The 16,917-nt window shown below is 44.3% G+C and overlaps 2 protein-coding genes and 1 pseudogene across 9 annotated transcripts in view; all 3 read left to right on the top strand.

Annotated features, from left to right (window-relative positions):
• Positions 1–16,917, top strand: part of LOC144769402 (protocadherin gamma-C3-like) — a 917,178-nt gene that overhangs the window by 441,984 nt on the left and 458,277 nt on the right. The window lies entirely within an intron of this gene.
• Positions 581–5,767, top strand: LOC144767213 (protocadherin gamma-A6-like). The gene is made up of 2 exons (XM_078650763.1): positions 581–3,292; positions 5,657–5,767. Exons 1-2 carry the CDS (start codon positions 581–583, stop codon positions 5,765–5,767), a joined length of 2,823 nt encoding a protein of 940 aa, XP_078506889.1.
• Positions 12,768–15,452, top strand: LOC144767214 (protocadherin gamma-A11 pseudogene; annotated as a pseudogene).

Below are 16,917 nucleotides of genomic sequence, written 5' to 3' on the forward strand. Positions count from 1 at the left end.
CTAGGTCCGTTTTCACCGGTGACCCTCAGCAGAAGCACATACTTTCTAGATCAGGGCAAATGCAAAGCATAGCCCTATCCACTAACTCGTGATGTAATTAATGGCCCTCGCAAAGAAATACGCTCCATTAGTGGATGGGCTGTGCACTCTCGTGCAACACTGACTGTCCATAATGGAAACAGGTGTTACTCAATCCACGGAAGTACTAAATAGATTGGGAACTTCAATCTCCTGTGTCATGACGTGGGACAGTGTCTCCCGTTCCTGCTTCTCGGGTGTGGGGGCTTCAGCCAATGGAAGTGAATGTAGAAACACCTGTGTGGAAACAGTTCAGCAGCAGCCCTGCTCTGGAAGAGAAATGCTGCAGTTACTGATTGTGACACTGAGCGCCGCTGCTCACCCACCACAGAAAACACAGACCATTCAACCACGTGGGTAGAACAGAGCATTGCCACAATGAAAAGAAAATCGCTGCTCGTCTCAGTGCATTGCAGACTCTCCGTGGGTGAAGTCAGTCACTGGGCGCTCTTTTCAGACGTTAATTTGCTGCAGGTAATTAGAGGGACTTCCTGTTCCTGCAATGGCGCCAACACAGAGGCTGTGTTACTTCGGGGCAAACAGACTCTGTTACTGTGGGGATCAGTCACCGAGGCGCTATTACTCCGAGACTTCGACACCGAGAGTTGGTTACTCAGGGGCTCAGACTCCTAGGCGCTGTTACTCCGGGGCTCAGGCATCGAGGCACTGTTATTCCGGAGGTCAGGCATCGAGGCGCTTTTCCTACGGGGATCAGTCATCGAGGCGCTGTTACTCCGTGGCTCTGGCTTCGAGGCGCTGTTCCTCGGGGGCTCTGGCTTCGAGGCGCTGTTACTCCGGGGCTCAGGTATCGAGGCGCTGTTACTCCGGGCCCCTCCTGCTGCTTCTTGTTGCTCTGCTGACAGTGTGTGGAGCCGCTTCCGGGCAGCTGCGTTATTCCATCCCCGAGGAGATGAGGAAAGGCTCTTTTGTTGGGAATGTGGCTCTGGATCTGGGGATGGATACAAAGGACTTATCAGAAGGAGGAGCCCGCATTGTGTCCAGAGGTAGGAAGCAGTATTTTAATCTTGATTCGAAAAAAGGACATTTAATTATCAATGAAATGATAGACAGAGAAATCTTGTGTAGACAAGAAGCTCGGTGTCTATTAAATGTAGAAATTATTTCAAAGAACATTATGAAAGTGTATGAGGTCGAAGTGGAGATTCAAGATATTAATGACAATTCCCCCACGTTTACTGATGATCAAATATTACAAGTCCTTGAAAACACTGCCCCCGGCACCCGATTTGTGCTGCCCGAGGCGCACGATGCAGATGTGGGCGTGTACTCTCTGCAGAGCTATCGACTCAGTGACAATAAACACTTCACACTGGATGTAAAAAGCAGTACAGATGGCACAAAGTATGCAGAGCTGGTACTAGAGAAACCACTGGACCGGGAGGAACAGGAAGTTCACAGCTTGATCCTCACAGCCACGGACGGAGGGGATCCGGTCAGATCAGGCACCATGCGGATACAGATCAATGTGCAGGATGTGAATGACAACGCACCAGTTTTCAATCAGACTGCTTACAAGATCAGTGTGCCGGAAAACACGGCCAAGGGGACTGTTGTGGGCAGCGTCACTGCTTTTGATATTGACCGGGGAACAAACGCTGAAATAACATATTTCTTTAGCAAAATAGAGCAAAATATTGTACGGAAATTCGGGCTGGATTCTAAAACGGGAGAAATATCTTTGATTGAAAATTTGGATTTTGAAGAGTCCGAATTGTATGAGTTTGAAGTCCGAGGGAGTGATGGGATTCTGTCATCACGCTGTAAAGTTTTGATACAAGTCATTAATGTGAATGATAATAGTCCGGAGATATTAATGTCATCTGTGCTTAATCAGGTACCGGAAAACAGCCCGCTAGGTACAGTCATTGCTCTTCTGGAGGTATACGATAGGGATTCAGGTGAACATGGGAAGGTCACATGCTTTCTGCCACCTCATCTGCCCTTTCAGTTGAATAAATCAATTGGAAGTTATTATAGTTTGGTTACTAGTGGTGTTTTAGACAGGGAGTTTGTTCCAGAATATAACATAACAATTACAGCCACTGACAGCGGAACTCCACCACTGTCTGAAACCAAAACCATAAACCTTCAGATAACCGATGAAAATGACAACCCACCAGTATTTAATCAGTTGTCATATATTACCTTTATAACGGAAAACACACCTAAAGGCACTTCCATTTTTAGAGCTAGGGCAACAGATGTTGATTGGGATAAGAATGGTAAGATCAGTTACTCCATCATTGATGGACACATTGGAGGTACACCATTATCTTCTTACATATCTATTAATTCCGAATCTGGAGTCATCTATGCTCTTCTTTCTTTTGACTTCGAGCAGTTCACAACATTTAAAATCCAAGTGAAAGCTCAAGATGGCGGTGCTCCCACTCTTATGTGTAATTCCACTGTGACATTTTTTATACTAGATCAGAATGACAATACTCCTGAAATATTATACCCTTCGATCCCCATAGATGGATCCTCTGGGGTGGAAATGGCGCCTCGCTCCTCGGAACCGGGTTATCTGATAACAAAGGTGGTCGCTGTTGATGCTGATTCAGGACAGAATTCTTGGCTCTCCTACCAGTTGCTGAGGTCCACAGACCAGGGACTGTTTACTGTAGGTCCTCACACTGGAGAAATCAGGACAGCCCGTCCCATTATGGAAAAAGATGTTGTAAAGCAGTTCCTGGTGGTCCTAGTGAAGGACAATGGGCAGACTCCTCTTTCTTCTTCAGTTACAGTCACTATAGTTTTGGCAGACAGTATGCCGGAAATGCTTCATGATATAGGTAACCCTTCAGCTCCCGCAGACTTTGAGTCAAACCTCACACTGTATTTGGTGATCGCTGTTGCTGTTGTTTCCTTCTTGTTCCTTTTCCTCATCATTCTTCTTTTGGCGATCAGGCTTCACTACTGGAGGGAATCTCAGCTCTGTGAGTCATCTGGGATTAACTTCAACTCCCTTCCTGCCTCTCAGTTTGTGGGCATTGATGGTGTCAGAGCTTTTCTGCAGACCTATTCTGGTGACGTGTGTTTAACAGCAGAATCTGGGAAAAGTCAGTTCAAGTTCCATAGTTCAAGCAGGACCAATACTCTTTCTGAAAACCAAAATTCTGAAACTGGAGGACCTCCACTCCTGACTGAAGATTTTTTAAGTATAGGCAAAGAAGACCAGGTTTTTGTTCAGGTAAGTTTACTTTATCTGCATTTTATTTGAATGCACATTACATTGGCTTTTCTGCAACGTCAGCTGTGAATAATTGTCACCAAATGTACACTTCATTCACTCTTTGTTGACTGCAATATGCTACAGTGGCAGAGAACAAAAACGAGTAAAATCATAACATGTTCAACTTAAATATGCATTATTTAGAAATGGTTAGAATTGATCGGCCTTTGATTCTATTGCTCTGCCACTAACTCCAAGGAACCAGAAAGAGATGGAGGGTTTGGAACCAACATTTAAAATTTTCAAGTGTTAAGAAGAAGGGCACCTCCCTGATATCTGCTATGTTTGAGTGTCTAGTCCGTGCTTTTTTATGTGTGCTGCCTCAATATTCTCATCCACTAGTTCAATTAAAAATGGACCTCTGCCACTGGCCTCCTTTTTAGTGGTACCTGTGGTTTGTGGGTAAAGTGAGGTTACTTTTCTCAAACCAGGTCAATAACTTTCAGCAAATATTCCTGTATTGGGGATAGGTATATTGGAGAAACTACTAGAAATGCTTCTAAATAGTATGTGAAAACCAAGAAAACAAAAAAGAACTATTCTTAATCACTACTGCAAGTGTTACGCGTTTTGATACAAAGTCAGGATGTTTTATTTAACTCTGTGCCCAGTTGCACTAGTCTTGTTTTGTATATATTCCTTAAATATTGGTTTGATGATTGTTTGAGGTGGATCAGAAAGCTTTATGCAGTGTGTCTGAAATCTCGTGAGGCGCCACTTGATGCCTCTGTTGTCAAACACCTGCGGGGAATATCATGAACTCTCATTGCAAGCACCTTTTACAATTTACAAAAAATCAACACTGCCCAGATCTACTTGAAAGCCTTTTTATGGTCATATTTTTTATTGTAATATTAAAAATCTCAACTTTTCTGACAATAAATACACATGCAGCCCTGATAGTTGCTATGTGGGAGCCCCTCCAGTCCTGCCGCATCTAGAGACAGATGGCAAATGCTGGCCTTTGTCCAATTTCTATAGTTCTGTGAGGCGGTGTCTGGCCAGATAACATATTTAATAGTTGAAGAATTGTAAAGGGGATCTACTGTTGGAAACATAGCAAAGGATTTTTGCTTTAAAAAAGTAGACATTTCTCTGACAGAAAACTAAGCATTGTCTCTTATGTTGAGAATGATGTTTTATTCCTGAAACTGGGAGCTGTCCAGTGAGCGCAGGATATATGGAGAGGAAAAATGCGGAGATCCAACCAGCTGTTTCCTTTTTTTTCGAAGTTGTTGTGGAAAGTTCACTGAATATTTTCCGCATAGAAGTTTTTATTCAAGAAATTAATGACACATCCCTGATTTTCGCAAAGACATCAGTGGATTTAGAAACAGTGAATGCCTCCTTTCTCGGAACTCACAGTGCGCCAGATACTGCTGGGGTCGTCATAATTCACTGCAGGGCTGTAGGCTGCATTCAAACTGACATGTATTAGGATAAAACGGGAGCAGTGATGGGTAAAAATGTGCAGATGGTGTGCTGGAAACAGTCCTAATCCTTGAAAAAGAAAGTCACTTCTGTTTGACTCTCACTCCCTATGATGGGGTGATCCAAGGAGGTCTAATACATCAGACATCAATATTCTCAGTTCCAATAATAATTCCCCAGTGATTATTAGTCAGAGGTCTGCAGAGCCAGCACTAGTGAAGGATCAGCAAATATCTTAGTGTTGCTTCAGGTCAAAGGCACAGAAAAGATGAAAGGTCAAATTAAAACTAACCTACTCTTTCGACCACATATTTGTTGGGTTCTTCTAGAAGTTACAGATGAGTATGATAATGTTCCTGACGTAACTTTCATACATTTCTTCAGTCCACTTCCAGAGGACTCTTCCCTGAGTATATTGTTAACTTTAATCAGATTTATTAGTAACGAATCACGAGAATAAAGGATGAAGTTGGATATCATTTTCAAGAAAATTTAACTTCATATTACTTTCATCATCTGAAAAGCGTAACAAACTGAGTCAAAACATTCTGGACGAGGAAACTCAGAACACAATATCACAGTAACAGCTGCAAAGGACCTCCTCCTCTAGAGCCAATCAGGGCTATCGATTACATCTATCTTGCATAAAACATAACCCTCACAGGTTTATAAGTATTCTTTCCAGATGTTTGCTCCGCAGAACAGCGCCATTTATGGTTCCTTTTACCGATCTAGATGTGGAGATAAAGACCAGTCTCACTTGTTTTGCACGAAGTAATCACTTAGAGGACACCCCCCTGACTTCCTGTATTTCCAGTAACTCCCATTCTAGGGTGATCTATGTCCAAAGCTCCCTTAACTATGAACATCTCAGGGAGTTTCAACTTCCAGGTGGAGGTTCACGACTCTAGGTCTCCTCTCAGCAGTAATGTCACAATGAGGGAGTTTGTTATGCATCAGAAAGATAATCCTCCACAGATCTTCTACCCTGCTCAGACCTGATGTTTTTGTGTTGTGCGAGATTTTCCCCTGAAAATGTTTGAGTCTGCGCTTCCTACTCGCATTGGTCCAAGATTCACATCAACCTACCTATAGTGGGACTCTACCTCATCCCTGCTCTTATGAGGTCCCTGTAACCCTGGATTCTGGAAACAATTAGTTTTTTCCTCAAGTCAGGCACAGGGCTACCCACAAAAATTCTGCTTCCTGCAAATGTTTCTGAGAATGGAAATGGTTCGATTGGAGGAACAATTGAAAACTTAAGTTTGAATCAAGGGAGAGATTCTCCTAGTTATGATGAAAATTATTCCTCACTTTGCTTAGTGATGTAGGAACACGAGTGATATGTAATGGTCCATATGAGCTCACTCAAATGGTGTGTGCTGTGTGACAGTTAATCGATGAAAGTTGGTTACAGGGAATCATCTTAGGCACAGACCTATGCTTGGGACCATAGACCCTTAGTAGGCAGGGACTAGGTCATCCTATCACCTTATTACCCATGTGCCCAGGACTGACGAGCTATAGTGCCTCCCTCCTAAGCACTCACAGAGGAACAATTGATTAGACATCCTAGAACACAACACTCCGATTCACTTTGAAATCGCGGTTTCAGGGCACATCCTTTCACTCTCACACTTGTTCTAGTCCACAATAAGATCTGACGGAGACACGAGGAAAGTTTAAAATGCTTATTTTAAACTATTGTGCTCTAGTATGCAGTATACGTGCCACAATACATAAGAAAATGCCTAACACTAATACAGTCTGCATAGTAAGTAATCCATAAATCATAAAAATAGCTGTCATTATATAAGACAGTGTAGCCTAACCCACCTCCCCTTCTACTGAAGCACAGTAATGATAAATTAGATGATCTCTAGGTGTTGGCAGACCCCATACCTTAGAATGCACAGATGAAAGTTCTGCATCTCGGGTGCAGTCACGATCTCTTCCCTCGAAAGATGCCTCTTCAACTATATTGTTGCCTCTCTGTGCATACCTATATAACAAAGTACATGCACACCTATATAGCAATCTACTTGTCCCCAAACAATAGCTGCATTTGCATGTTTTGTGTTCGTGCTAGGGCCTGACTAGGACAGAATAACAAGGGGCACTGTTGTTTGACCTTGTTTATAGTGTTCAGACTAAACCCCAGGAAAGAATAGAATGTGAAAACAACAGCAGGTTCTGTTTGAAAGTACAGTGTGGCACAAAGCTAAATATTTTTGTATAGTATTGTGCGCAAAGCAGAGGACAGTCTGCAACATGCTCATGCTAGCATAGGGAAGACGACAGTGGGCCTGCACGGGACATATGACAAGTTTCTGTGTAATTCACCACTTTTTATAATGACTCAAATGGTCGACTATAAAGAAGTTGTTTCTGAGGGGTAATGTACAGAATTGTATTCCTAGCTTTGTTTTTGTCCGTTTTAGTTTAGTTGTGAAAGGCAAATTTGGTACCTTTACTTCTCATGTTAATTTGAAACTTGATGCAAATCATTAAACCAGTGTTGAACATACTAAGATTAATTGGCATAGTCTGTAAAAACGAATTCATCCAATCATTCCATTAAGTTGTCTGAGTCTTTACTTGAAAGCACGTCTATTAAACATCTTAATGTTACCGCAGTTCAGATTCATGTCTGACATCGTGTGGTTTGTGCTCCCTGAGACTGGTATTGGTAACTATCAGGCCAAATCATTGTTGGGAAGGAACACTAATATTAGAGCAGAAATCTTCAGCTCCTCCGCAAAAGTGTTAACAACTGTAGCAGCATTTGTAAACACAGGCCGGATTCTCCGGATGTCCCTATCCATAAATTTGGATAAAATAATTTAAATCATTTCATATCACCAGTAGAATTCTAGGCAAAGTTTTGACTATTGTTCGGAGAATGCCAATTCCACTGCTAACTTTAGAATGCACATGGCTGCTTTACTTGAATTCCAAACAGAATTCTGCATTAGACTCTCAAAAACTGTTCATAATTAGGAATGGGTGGAAGTCACAAAGCTTCACTCCACAGAGTTACATAAAAGCTCTGCAAGATTCTGAGGAGTTCTGGGATTAGTGGAGTTCGATACGTCTTACTGCTCTTGCTGATTTTTAGCATCAGGAGCTTGTCCTGTGCTGTAAAATCAGCGGAAACTGATCCACCACTCGTGCCAGAGAGTACTGCTTTTTTCTGCGACTGGAGTAGATTTTCTACTCAAGTGGAAACTTTCTCGGTGTGAGCGGCCGCTTTTTCAATGCGAGAGGTAGAGTCCTGCCGTGACCCTCTGCGTTAAGAAATCTTGATGGGAGGCAGATTTTCTTACTTGGCAAGCCGGGCAAGAAAAAACACTGCCACTTGACAGTTGATGGAGTTTTTCTGGAACTCCATACTTCAAGCGGAGTGGGCAAAACTCTCCAAACTCTGCCAGAGAAGCAGAGTTTACCTCCCACCCCTATTCAAAATGAACAGTGACCTCAGCAGACAATTACATCTTGGAGATCAGTGGCGTAAGCTGAAATCTGAAACACATAACTTGTGCTTCCTGAACGTCAATCATACAGCTCACTGCTGCATAAACGTGTTCTCATCCAGAAGGATACAACACTGATAAAGTGTTGCAATAAAAGATTGTCAATCCTGCTAGTGATAATATGATGATATTTGGTGGTCGCATGTGTATGTTGTATGATATCCACTGTGGTTAGAGGAACTGCCTTTGTTTTTTATATAAATAGCTATTCAAACTGATAGCCATTTTTTACCTTATTTAATTAGTATATGTGTGGTGCAGTTGCACCATGGAAGGCGTCACCAAGCCCTGGTTAGTTCAGAAATATATAAATTGTTTGTGTGTTTCTAACTGTGTGCAGAAGGTGCATGCAGCAGTGGAAGAGAAAGTGTATTTTTGTAACGTTCCTAAATTGTGTGGTTCGAGGAAGTGATACTTCTCATTGTGTGGGTCAGGAAAGTGATAGTTCACAATGTGTGGGCCAGGAAAGTGATATCTAAGAACTGATAATAGATCTTGGTATCAATCAGCAGAGGTGGTGGGGGTGCCTTTTGCCTTGCACTGTTTATAAAATGAAAGTCTGTTTTTTGGGATGGAGTCCGAGCCATGATGGATTACCGAGTTTAGACACAGTTACTGCCAACATGACAGTCAGCCTTGGCTGTACGTCCAATACTTACACCACAGTGGTTGTTCTAGTCTGCTTTGTTTGCTGAATTAGGTTAGATGTTTCGGTGTCAATTATTGTGTGGTGCACATGGATATTTCCTATATCTAAATGTCATTGTGCAGTCAGTATTCAAGCTGAATAGCCAATGTAGTGTGAGACAGCGCCCTTAACCGACTGCTAACAAGGTGCCTGATTTTGTATTTGCTGCAAGAAGTTTGCTTCATATTAAACGCACACAGTGACAAGATGTGAACAATATTTAACTGCAGTGGTAAATTTGTAAAAGAAAAAGTGGCGGGGCTCTCCTCAGGAAGTAGCGCTAACTAGAGAAATGTGCTGGTGCAAACTGCCTCGTAACTGGAGCCTCTGCACTTATTATTCTGGAGAGGACTTAACCTAATGGCTCGAGCTGCGGATGTACGTTGTTACAACGCATGCTTTTTCCATGCATGCTTTTACAATGCAGTTTTTACAACGCAAGTCGTTACAACGACTTGCGTTGGGGGGCGCTGGATAATGAATAGTTTAATTTGCTATTCCAACTCCAGTCCCCGTGGATAGTAGGGAAGGTGTTGGATAGTAAATTAAACTATTACCTATCCTAGAGCGCCCCCCAGCGCAATTCTTTGTAATGACTTGCATTGAAAAACCTGCGTTGTAAAGGCACTGCGTGGTAAAAGTTGCGGCGTAAAGGATGTTTCCCTCGAGCTGCTGATTTTGGAGCTGGGCGTGACTCAAGATCCTGTTATTCTGGGGAAAATCATGTGCCTTCCAAATGAGAGGGTCCTTAATTGGTACTATAAGCACCGGTGCTGAGGATTAGGTGCTGCGCTGAGCACCGAAAAGCACCGGCTCAAATTAAGCACTGTTTAACTGCCTTTACTTATCTCAGTAATTTCAGCATCTAAAATATCAGCGAGTGACCTTGACATAGAAGAGCGTGTCACATAGGGCATTGCATTGAAACACAGACATAGGCAAGTCCAAGGTGGCAGCTGTTTTTGTTTTAAGATAGGGTTTATCTTAGGGCCACACCCTTGCAGCGACATTCACCTTTCGCTACCATTATGGGGGTACATTGAATTTAAATAGTACTAGACACATAACATCTCTCGCAAGAGCAGCATTTCATGAAAGCACTATAAAGTGTGCCCGTTGTGCACATTCCCATTATTAACGTTTTCACCAACTAACGCGAACATAATTTCAAGCAAGAAAAAGTGTCTCATGGGCTCCAGGATCATTCGCGATTCTGACGTAGGATTGTAATTTAACATGTTATGGTGCAGGTTATAGAGTTACGGGCTTAGCGTTGCTACCATCTTGTTCAATTAGACTTTTGACCTCCTCTGGGCCTTTGTAACCTTGTATCTGTTCCATCGGTTGAAGGTCGGGTCTAGCGCCTTAAAGCATCGTCTACGGAGAGGTGTGGCGCCGAGGCCAGGGCGACTGACGCTGGAATCTGGGGATCAGGGTTCGATCCCCGGCTCCGGCGGCAGGTTAGCCCAGCACCATGTGACTCTGGGCAATAGCTCGCTTAATCTTCCCGACGGCCCCCAGCGCCTAGAGACCCTTACGGGTGATTGTGCGCTTTACAAATGTGGATTATTATTATTATTACGGCCAGTGCGCTGCTGTGGCCGTCCAGTTCTAACACACAGAGTGTGCGCGGCAGCAAGACCAGTTCACTGGTGGACTTATTAGAGTGATGCAGGGCTCGAATCGGGGTACCACGTGGGTGGACGGCGTCCCCCCAATTATTTTACCTGGGGGACATCGTCCCCCTGCCAAACATCTGGACTTCACTCTTTGGCCTCTCTGGGACGAGATCGGAGCTCACAGCATGCTGCTCACGTGCTAACTTCACAATGAGCCCGATGGTGCAAGCCACCTTTCGTGACGTCACTTCCGGTGACAGCGTCCCCCCCACTTCTTTTTTTAGGACTTGTGCCCTGTAGTGATGTCAGTGCCACAATTTCCACTATATGTGATGTAGTACGTATTAATTGGGCTGGACTCGCCCCTGTGCCTTGGACGTCTCGCTCGCATAGCGCAGGGGCCGTGTCATAGCGGACTCTGCCAGCGCAGCGTCCAGGGCCTGTTTTTTCGCCCCCGCAGTGAGTAAAGTGAAGGAATGTAACCCATATTTGTCTGAGTGGGGTTCTTATTTTCAGAAAGTACGGCTATGAAACAGTGAGGAATGATTGTCTCCTTCTGCTTTGGGCTGCTCTGACCTAAAATAACGCACTAATTAAGAGTCATTTCAGGTTAAATTAATGCACTTTAGCAATGAATGGGCATGAAAAGGCGCCCGGCTTCGTGCTTTAGTACCCAGACTTTAGGGACCTGTGGTGAGGGGGACAAGGTCGGTCTCCATCTTTCAGGAGTTGCTGCTGATTCAACTGTGCAGTTACATCATCATTCCCGGCTCGGCCCGGCTCGTGCAGTGGTGAATTCTATGCGCGCGCTCCCCTCACCGCACCCCAGCCGTGCTGAGAGAAGGGGTCACCTTGTTCCTGATTCTCAATTAACTCCATGTGACATTAAAAACGAGGCCGCTGCTCTGATTGGCGGCCGCTTCAGCCGTCGCTGGTTAGTTTGAAGACTTTGCAAGAGTGAGCAAATCAGTGGCTATTGTCGGCAGTAAAGTTTCACGGAAGGTAACGTTCTACCCTTCCCACAACCGCCATGAAAAAGAATGTGTTTGATCGTATCTTACACCTCGTCAGCTGCTGAACTCCATAGGATTGTACCCCAACCATATCCCACTGTGGGACACTTTGTGACCTATGCAGTCACGTGCAGTCAGTCGTCTCTACTCTTGTCCCCATGCTCCGCTACCCGCAGGGAGAGCATCCTTCCGCCATCCCGCTGCCTTCCCTCGGGCTCAGCTGCCACAGGTCGCGCTGGGATGAGGAATAACCCTTTTCTGTTCCTTGGTCATGAAGCCTTGGTGTGCGCTGCTCGCTCCCGTGCCCCTGGTGAGAAGGTGTGTCTTTGTTAACTCAACCTTCATCTCACACGTTTTTCTGGCCTAGGTTGTTTTTTCTGCACACTTGTCTCTCATGGGCGACTTCCTGCAGACAGGGCTGCAAATATGAAAAGCTGATGTTAGAAATCAGCACAAAGATGGAGGCGGCAGGCAGTAATCTGCGTGCCCGCTGATGGCAAACCGGTGGCGGGAGAAGTTAGCGAGGATGTATCGGCGGTTCAGTTGAAAGCTCAGCGTCCCACCTAGGTCAGTTTTCACCGGCGATCCTCAGCAGAAGCCGATTGTTTCATCGCGTAGGCAAATGCCATGCATAGTCCTATCCACTAACTCACGATGTAATAAATTGGCCGCCGCAAGGCAACACACTTCATTAGTGGATGCGCTGCCTGTGCACTTTCGTGCAACACTGACCGTCCATAATGAAAAGAGGTATTACTCACTCCACGGAAGTCCTAAATAGATTAGGAACCTGAATCTTCTGTGTAATGAGCTGGGTCTGGGTGTCCCGTTCCTGCTTCTCGGGTGTGGGGGCTTCAGTAAATGAAAGAAAAAATAGAAACCTGTCTGTGGAAACAGTTAAGCAGCCGCACTGCTGTATATATGAAATGCTGCACTTACTGATTGTGACACTGAGCGCCGCTGCTCACCCACCACAGAAAACACAGATCATTCAACCACGTGGTTAGAACACAGCATTCTCACAAAGAAAATAATTAGCTGCTCGTCTCAGTGCACTGCAGACTCTCCGTAGGTGAAGTTTGTCACTGGGCGCTCTTTACAGACAATAATTTGCTGCAGGTAAAATTAGAGGGACTTCCTGATCCTGGAATGGCGCAAACACAGAGGCGCTGTTACTTCGGGGCTACCACACTCTGTTGCTCCGGGGCTCAGGCATCGAGGCGCTGTTACTCCGGGGCTCAGTCTTCGAGGCGCTGTGACTCAGGGGCTCAGTCACCGAGGCGCTGTTACTCCGGGGCTCGGACATCGAGGCGCTGTTACTCCGGGGCTCAGGCATCGAGGCGCTGTTACTCCGGGGCTCAGTCTTCGAGGCGCTGTGACTCCGGGGCTCAGTCTTCGAGGCGCTGTTACTCCGGGGCTCCTCTGCTGCTTCTTGTTGCTCTGCTGACAGTCTGTGGAGCCGCTTCCGGGCAGCTGCGTTATTCTATCCCCGAGGAGATGAGGAAAGGCGCTTTTGTTGGGAATGTGGCTCTGGATCTGGGGATGGATACAAAGGAATTATCAGAGGGAGGAGCCCGGATCGAAGCCAGAGGTAGGAAGCAGTATTTTGCCCTTAATTTGAAAAAAGGACATTTAATTATCAATGAAATGATTGACAGAGAAATCTTATGTAGACACGTAGCTCAGTGTCTATTAAATGTAGAAATTATTTCCCAAAACATTATGAAAGTGTATGCAGTTGAAGTGGAGATTACGGATATTAATGACAACTCGCCCACGTTTCCTGATGATCAAATAACATTACAAATCCTTGAAATGACTGTCCCCGGCACCCGATTTGTGCTGCCCGAGGCCCACGATGCAGATGTGGGCGTGTACTCTCTGCAGAACTATCGACTCAGTGAAAATAAACACTTCACACTGGACATAAAAAGCAGTACAGATGGCACAAAGTATGCAGAGCTGGTCCTGGAGAAACCACTGGACCGGGAGGAACAGGAAGTTCACAGCTTGATCCTCACAGCCACGGACGGAGGGGATCCGGTCAGATCAGGCACCATGCGGATACAGATCAATGTGCAGGATGTGAATGACAACGCACCAGTTTTCAATCAGACTGTTTATAAGATCAGTGTGCTGGAAAATGTGCCCAAGGGGACTGTTGTGGGCAGCGTGAAAGCTGTTGATATTGACCAGGGAACCAACGCAGAAATAACATATTCCTTTAGCAAAATAGAGCAAAATATTGTACGGAAATTCGGGCTGGATTCTAAAACGGGAGAAATATCTTTGATTGAAAATTTGGATTTTGAGGAGTCAGAAGTTTATGAGTTTGAAGTCCGAGGGAGTGATGGGATTCTGTCATCACGCTGTAAAGTTTTGCTACAAGTCATTAACGTGAATGATAATAGCCCGGAGATATTAATGTCATCTGTGCTTAAGCTGGTACCAGAAAACAGCCCGCTGGGTACAGTCATTGCTCTTCTGGAGGTATACGATAGGGATTCAGGAGAGCATGGAAAAGTCACTTGCTTTCTGCCGCACCATCTACCCTTTCAGTTAAATAAATCAATTGGAAGTTATTATAGTTTGGTAACTAGTGGTGTTTTAGACAGGGAGCGTGTTCCACAATATAACATAACAGTTACAGCCACAGACAGCGGAACGCCGCCACTTTCTAAAACCAAAACCATAAACCTCGATATTGCAGATGAAAATGACAACCCACCAGTATTTAGTCAATTGTCATATAGTGCCTTTATATTGGAAAACACTCCTAAAGGTACTTCCATTTTTAGAGCGAAGGCAACCGATGTTGATTGGGAGAAGAATGGTAAGATCAGTTACTCCATCATTGATGGACACATTGGAGGTACACCATTATCTTCTTACATATCTATTAATTCCGAATCTGGAGTCATCTATGCCCTTCTTTCTTTTGACTTTGAGCAGTTCACAGAATTTCATATCCAAGTGAGAGCTCAAGATGGCGGTTCTCATACTCTTATGAGTAATTCCACGGTGACATTTTACATACTGGATCAAAATGACAACACTCCTGAAATATTATACCCATCGACCCCCATAGATGGGTCCTCTGGGGTGGAAATGGCGCCACGCTCCTCTGAACCAGGTTATCTGATAACAAAGGTGGTCGCTGTTGACGCTGATTCAGGACAGAATTCTTGGCTTTCGTACCAGCTGCTGAGGTCCACAGACCAGGGACTGTTTACTGTCGGTCCTCACACTGGAGAAATCAGAACAGCCCGTCCCATTATGGAAAAAGATGCCATCAAACAATTTCTGGTGGTCCTAGTAAAGGACAATGGGCAGCCCTCTCTCTCTTCTTCAGTTACAGTCACTATATTGTTAGCAGACAGTATGCCGGAAATGCTTCATGATATAAGTAACCCGTCAGCTCCCGCAGACATGGAGTCAAACCTCACCCTGTATCTGGTGATCGCTGTTGCTGTTGTTTCCTTCTTGTTCCTTTTCCTCATAATTCTTCTTTTGGCCATCAGAGTTCATCACTGGAGGGAATCTCAGCTCTGTGAGTCATCCGGGGTTTACTTCAACTCACTTCCTGCCTCTCAGTTTGTGGGAATTGATGGTGTCAGAGCTTTTCTGCAGACCTATTCTCGTGATGTGTGTTTAACAGCAGAATCTGGGAAAAGTCAATTCAAGTTCCAAAGTTCAAGCAGGACAAATACTATTTCAGAAAACCAAAATTCTGAAACTGGAGGACCGCCACTCCTATCTGAAGATTTTTTAAGTATTGGCAAAGAGGACCAGCTATTTGTTCAGGTAAGTTCACCTTATCTGCATTTTATTTAAATGCACTTTACAATAGCTTTTCTGCATCACCAGCTGTGAATATTTGTCCCCAAAAGTTCACTTGGTTCGCTGTTTGTCAACTGCAATATGCTACAGTGGCAGAGAATAAAAACTGATAAATCATGAAGTGTCAACTTAAAATATGTATTATTTAGAAAGAAGGGCATCTCCCTGATATCTGCTATGTTTGAGTGTCCAGCCCCTGCTTTTTAGGACGAGACGGGCAGCCCATGCGCTGCTCTGCAAAGCCTTCTGTATTGAGGTATCACATAGAAGCTCCACCCATTTCCCGCCTATCTTTTCAATTCGCTCCTGTTGCTGTCCCTGTAAAATCGTTGCTTTTAATTTTTTAATAGGTTTAATAGTCTTGTCTGCATTTGCAACAAATTCCCATAGTGACTGGACTTTTTACTTATGTTGTTACACAGTTTGCTTTATAAGTCGGTGAGCTCTATTTTATTTAATGATTGACCCTATTCCTCCGACATCACAGCAAGTGTCTTGCTTTTCTATTAATAGTAATGTAGTTATTTACATTACAGTGCAGTCCTCTTTAACTATAGCGGCCACACTTTATTTAAAGTACAACATGGTTTCACTTGAGCGGCTTTGCTTATTTAATTATTTAATTTACAGGGGGAGACACTTTAACTTTAGTGCTGCGGTAAAGAACCTTTTGAAATGTATTATAATTTTTTTCACTTTGGGTGAAAGCGCCATACACGCTTTCACTTTACTTTAATGTTGACTGCGCCCTTTCTTTAGACGCTGCTTACTGTATCCTGAATACACGAGCAGAATCTAAATAAAGGGGTGCGGCGACTATTAAAGTGGTCTCGCATTTTGCGACAGTTTGAGCTCTTGGCATTGAAAATAACAATGCTTTTTATATATGTGTTGCTTTTAAAAACACATAAATAAAAGACATTGTTATTTACAATTCCAATTGCTTAAACCCTTGCCAATGCTAGACATTGCATTGAAAATGCTTGCTTGTTTTCTACATATTACCTCAACATTCTCATCCACCAGTTCAGTTCAAATGGACTTGTGCCTCTGGCTTCCTCTTTAGTGGTACCTGTGGACGTGGTTTGTGGGTAAAGTGACGTTAATTTTCTCAAACCAGGTCAAGAACTTTCAGCACATGATACTGGTTTTGGGAATAGACGTATTGGAGACTGTAACTTGCGGGGTAGGGAAAGGCAGGAGATGTGTCTTGGTTATGGTTATAACAGGCTTTATTTGATGAAAGAGTAAGTCAGTACAGGTTTTCCTAGGAACGACTCTCCTGGGGGATCTGCTCCTCTCCTTGCGGCCCTTTCGCAGGACTCCTTCCTCCCTTCGCCGAGTCGGACTCCTCCTCCGCTTTCCTTCGTCGGGCTCCGTTGTGACCCAGGCTCCGCCGGTGGGGGAAACACAAGAGGGAGGTATCAGTGTACACGCTTACTAAAACAACCGTCCTTGT

The sequence above is a fragment of the Lissotriton helveticus genome, chromosome 7, assembly GCF_964261635.1.
Source record: "Lissotriton helveticus chromosome 7, aLisHel1.1, whole genome shotgun sequence".
NCBI classification, from domain to species: Eukaryota; Metazoa; Chordata; class Amphibia; order Caudata; family Salamandridae; genus Lissotriton; species Lissotriton helveticus.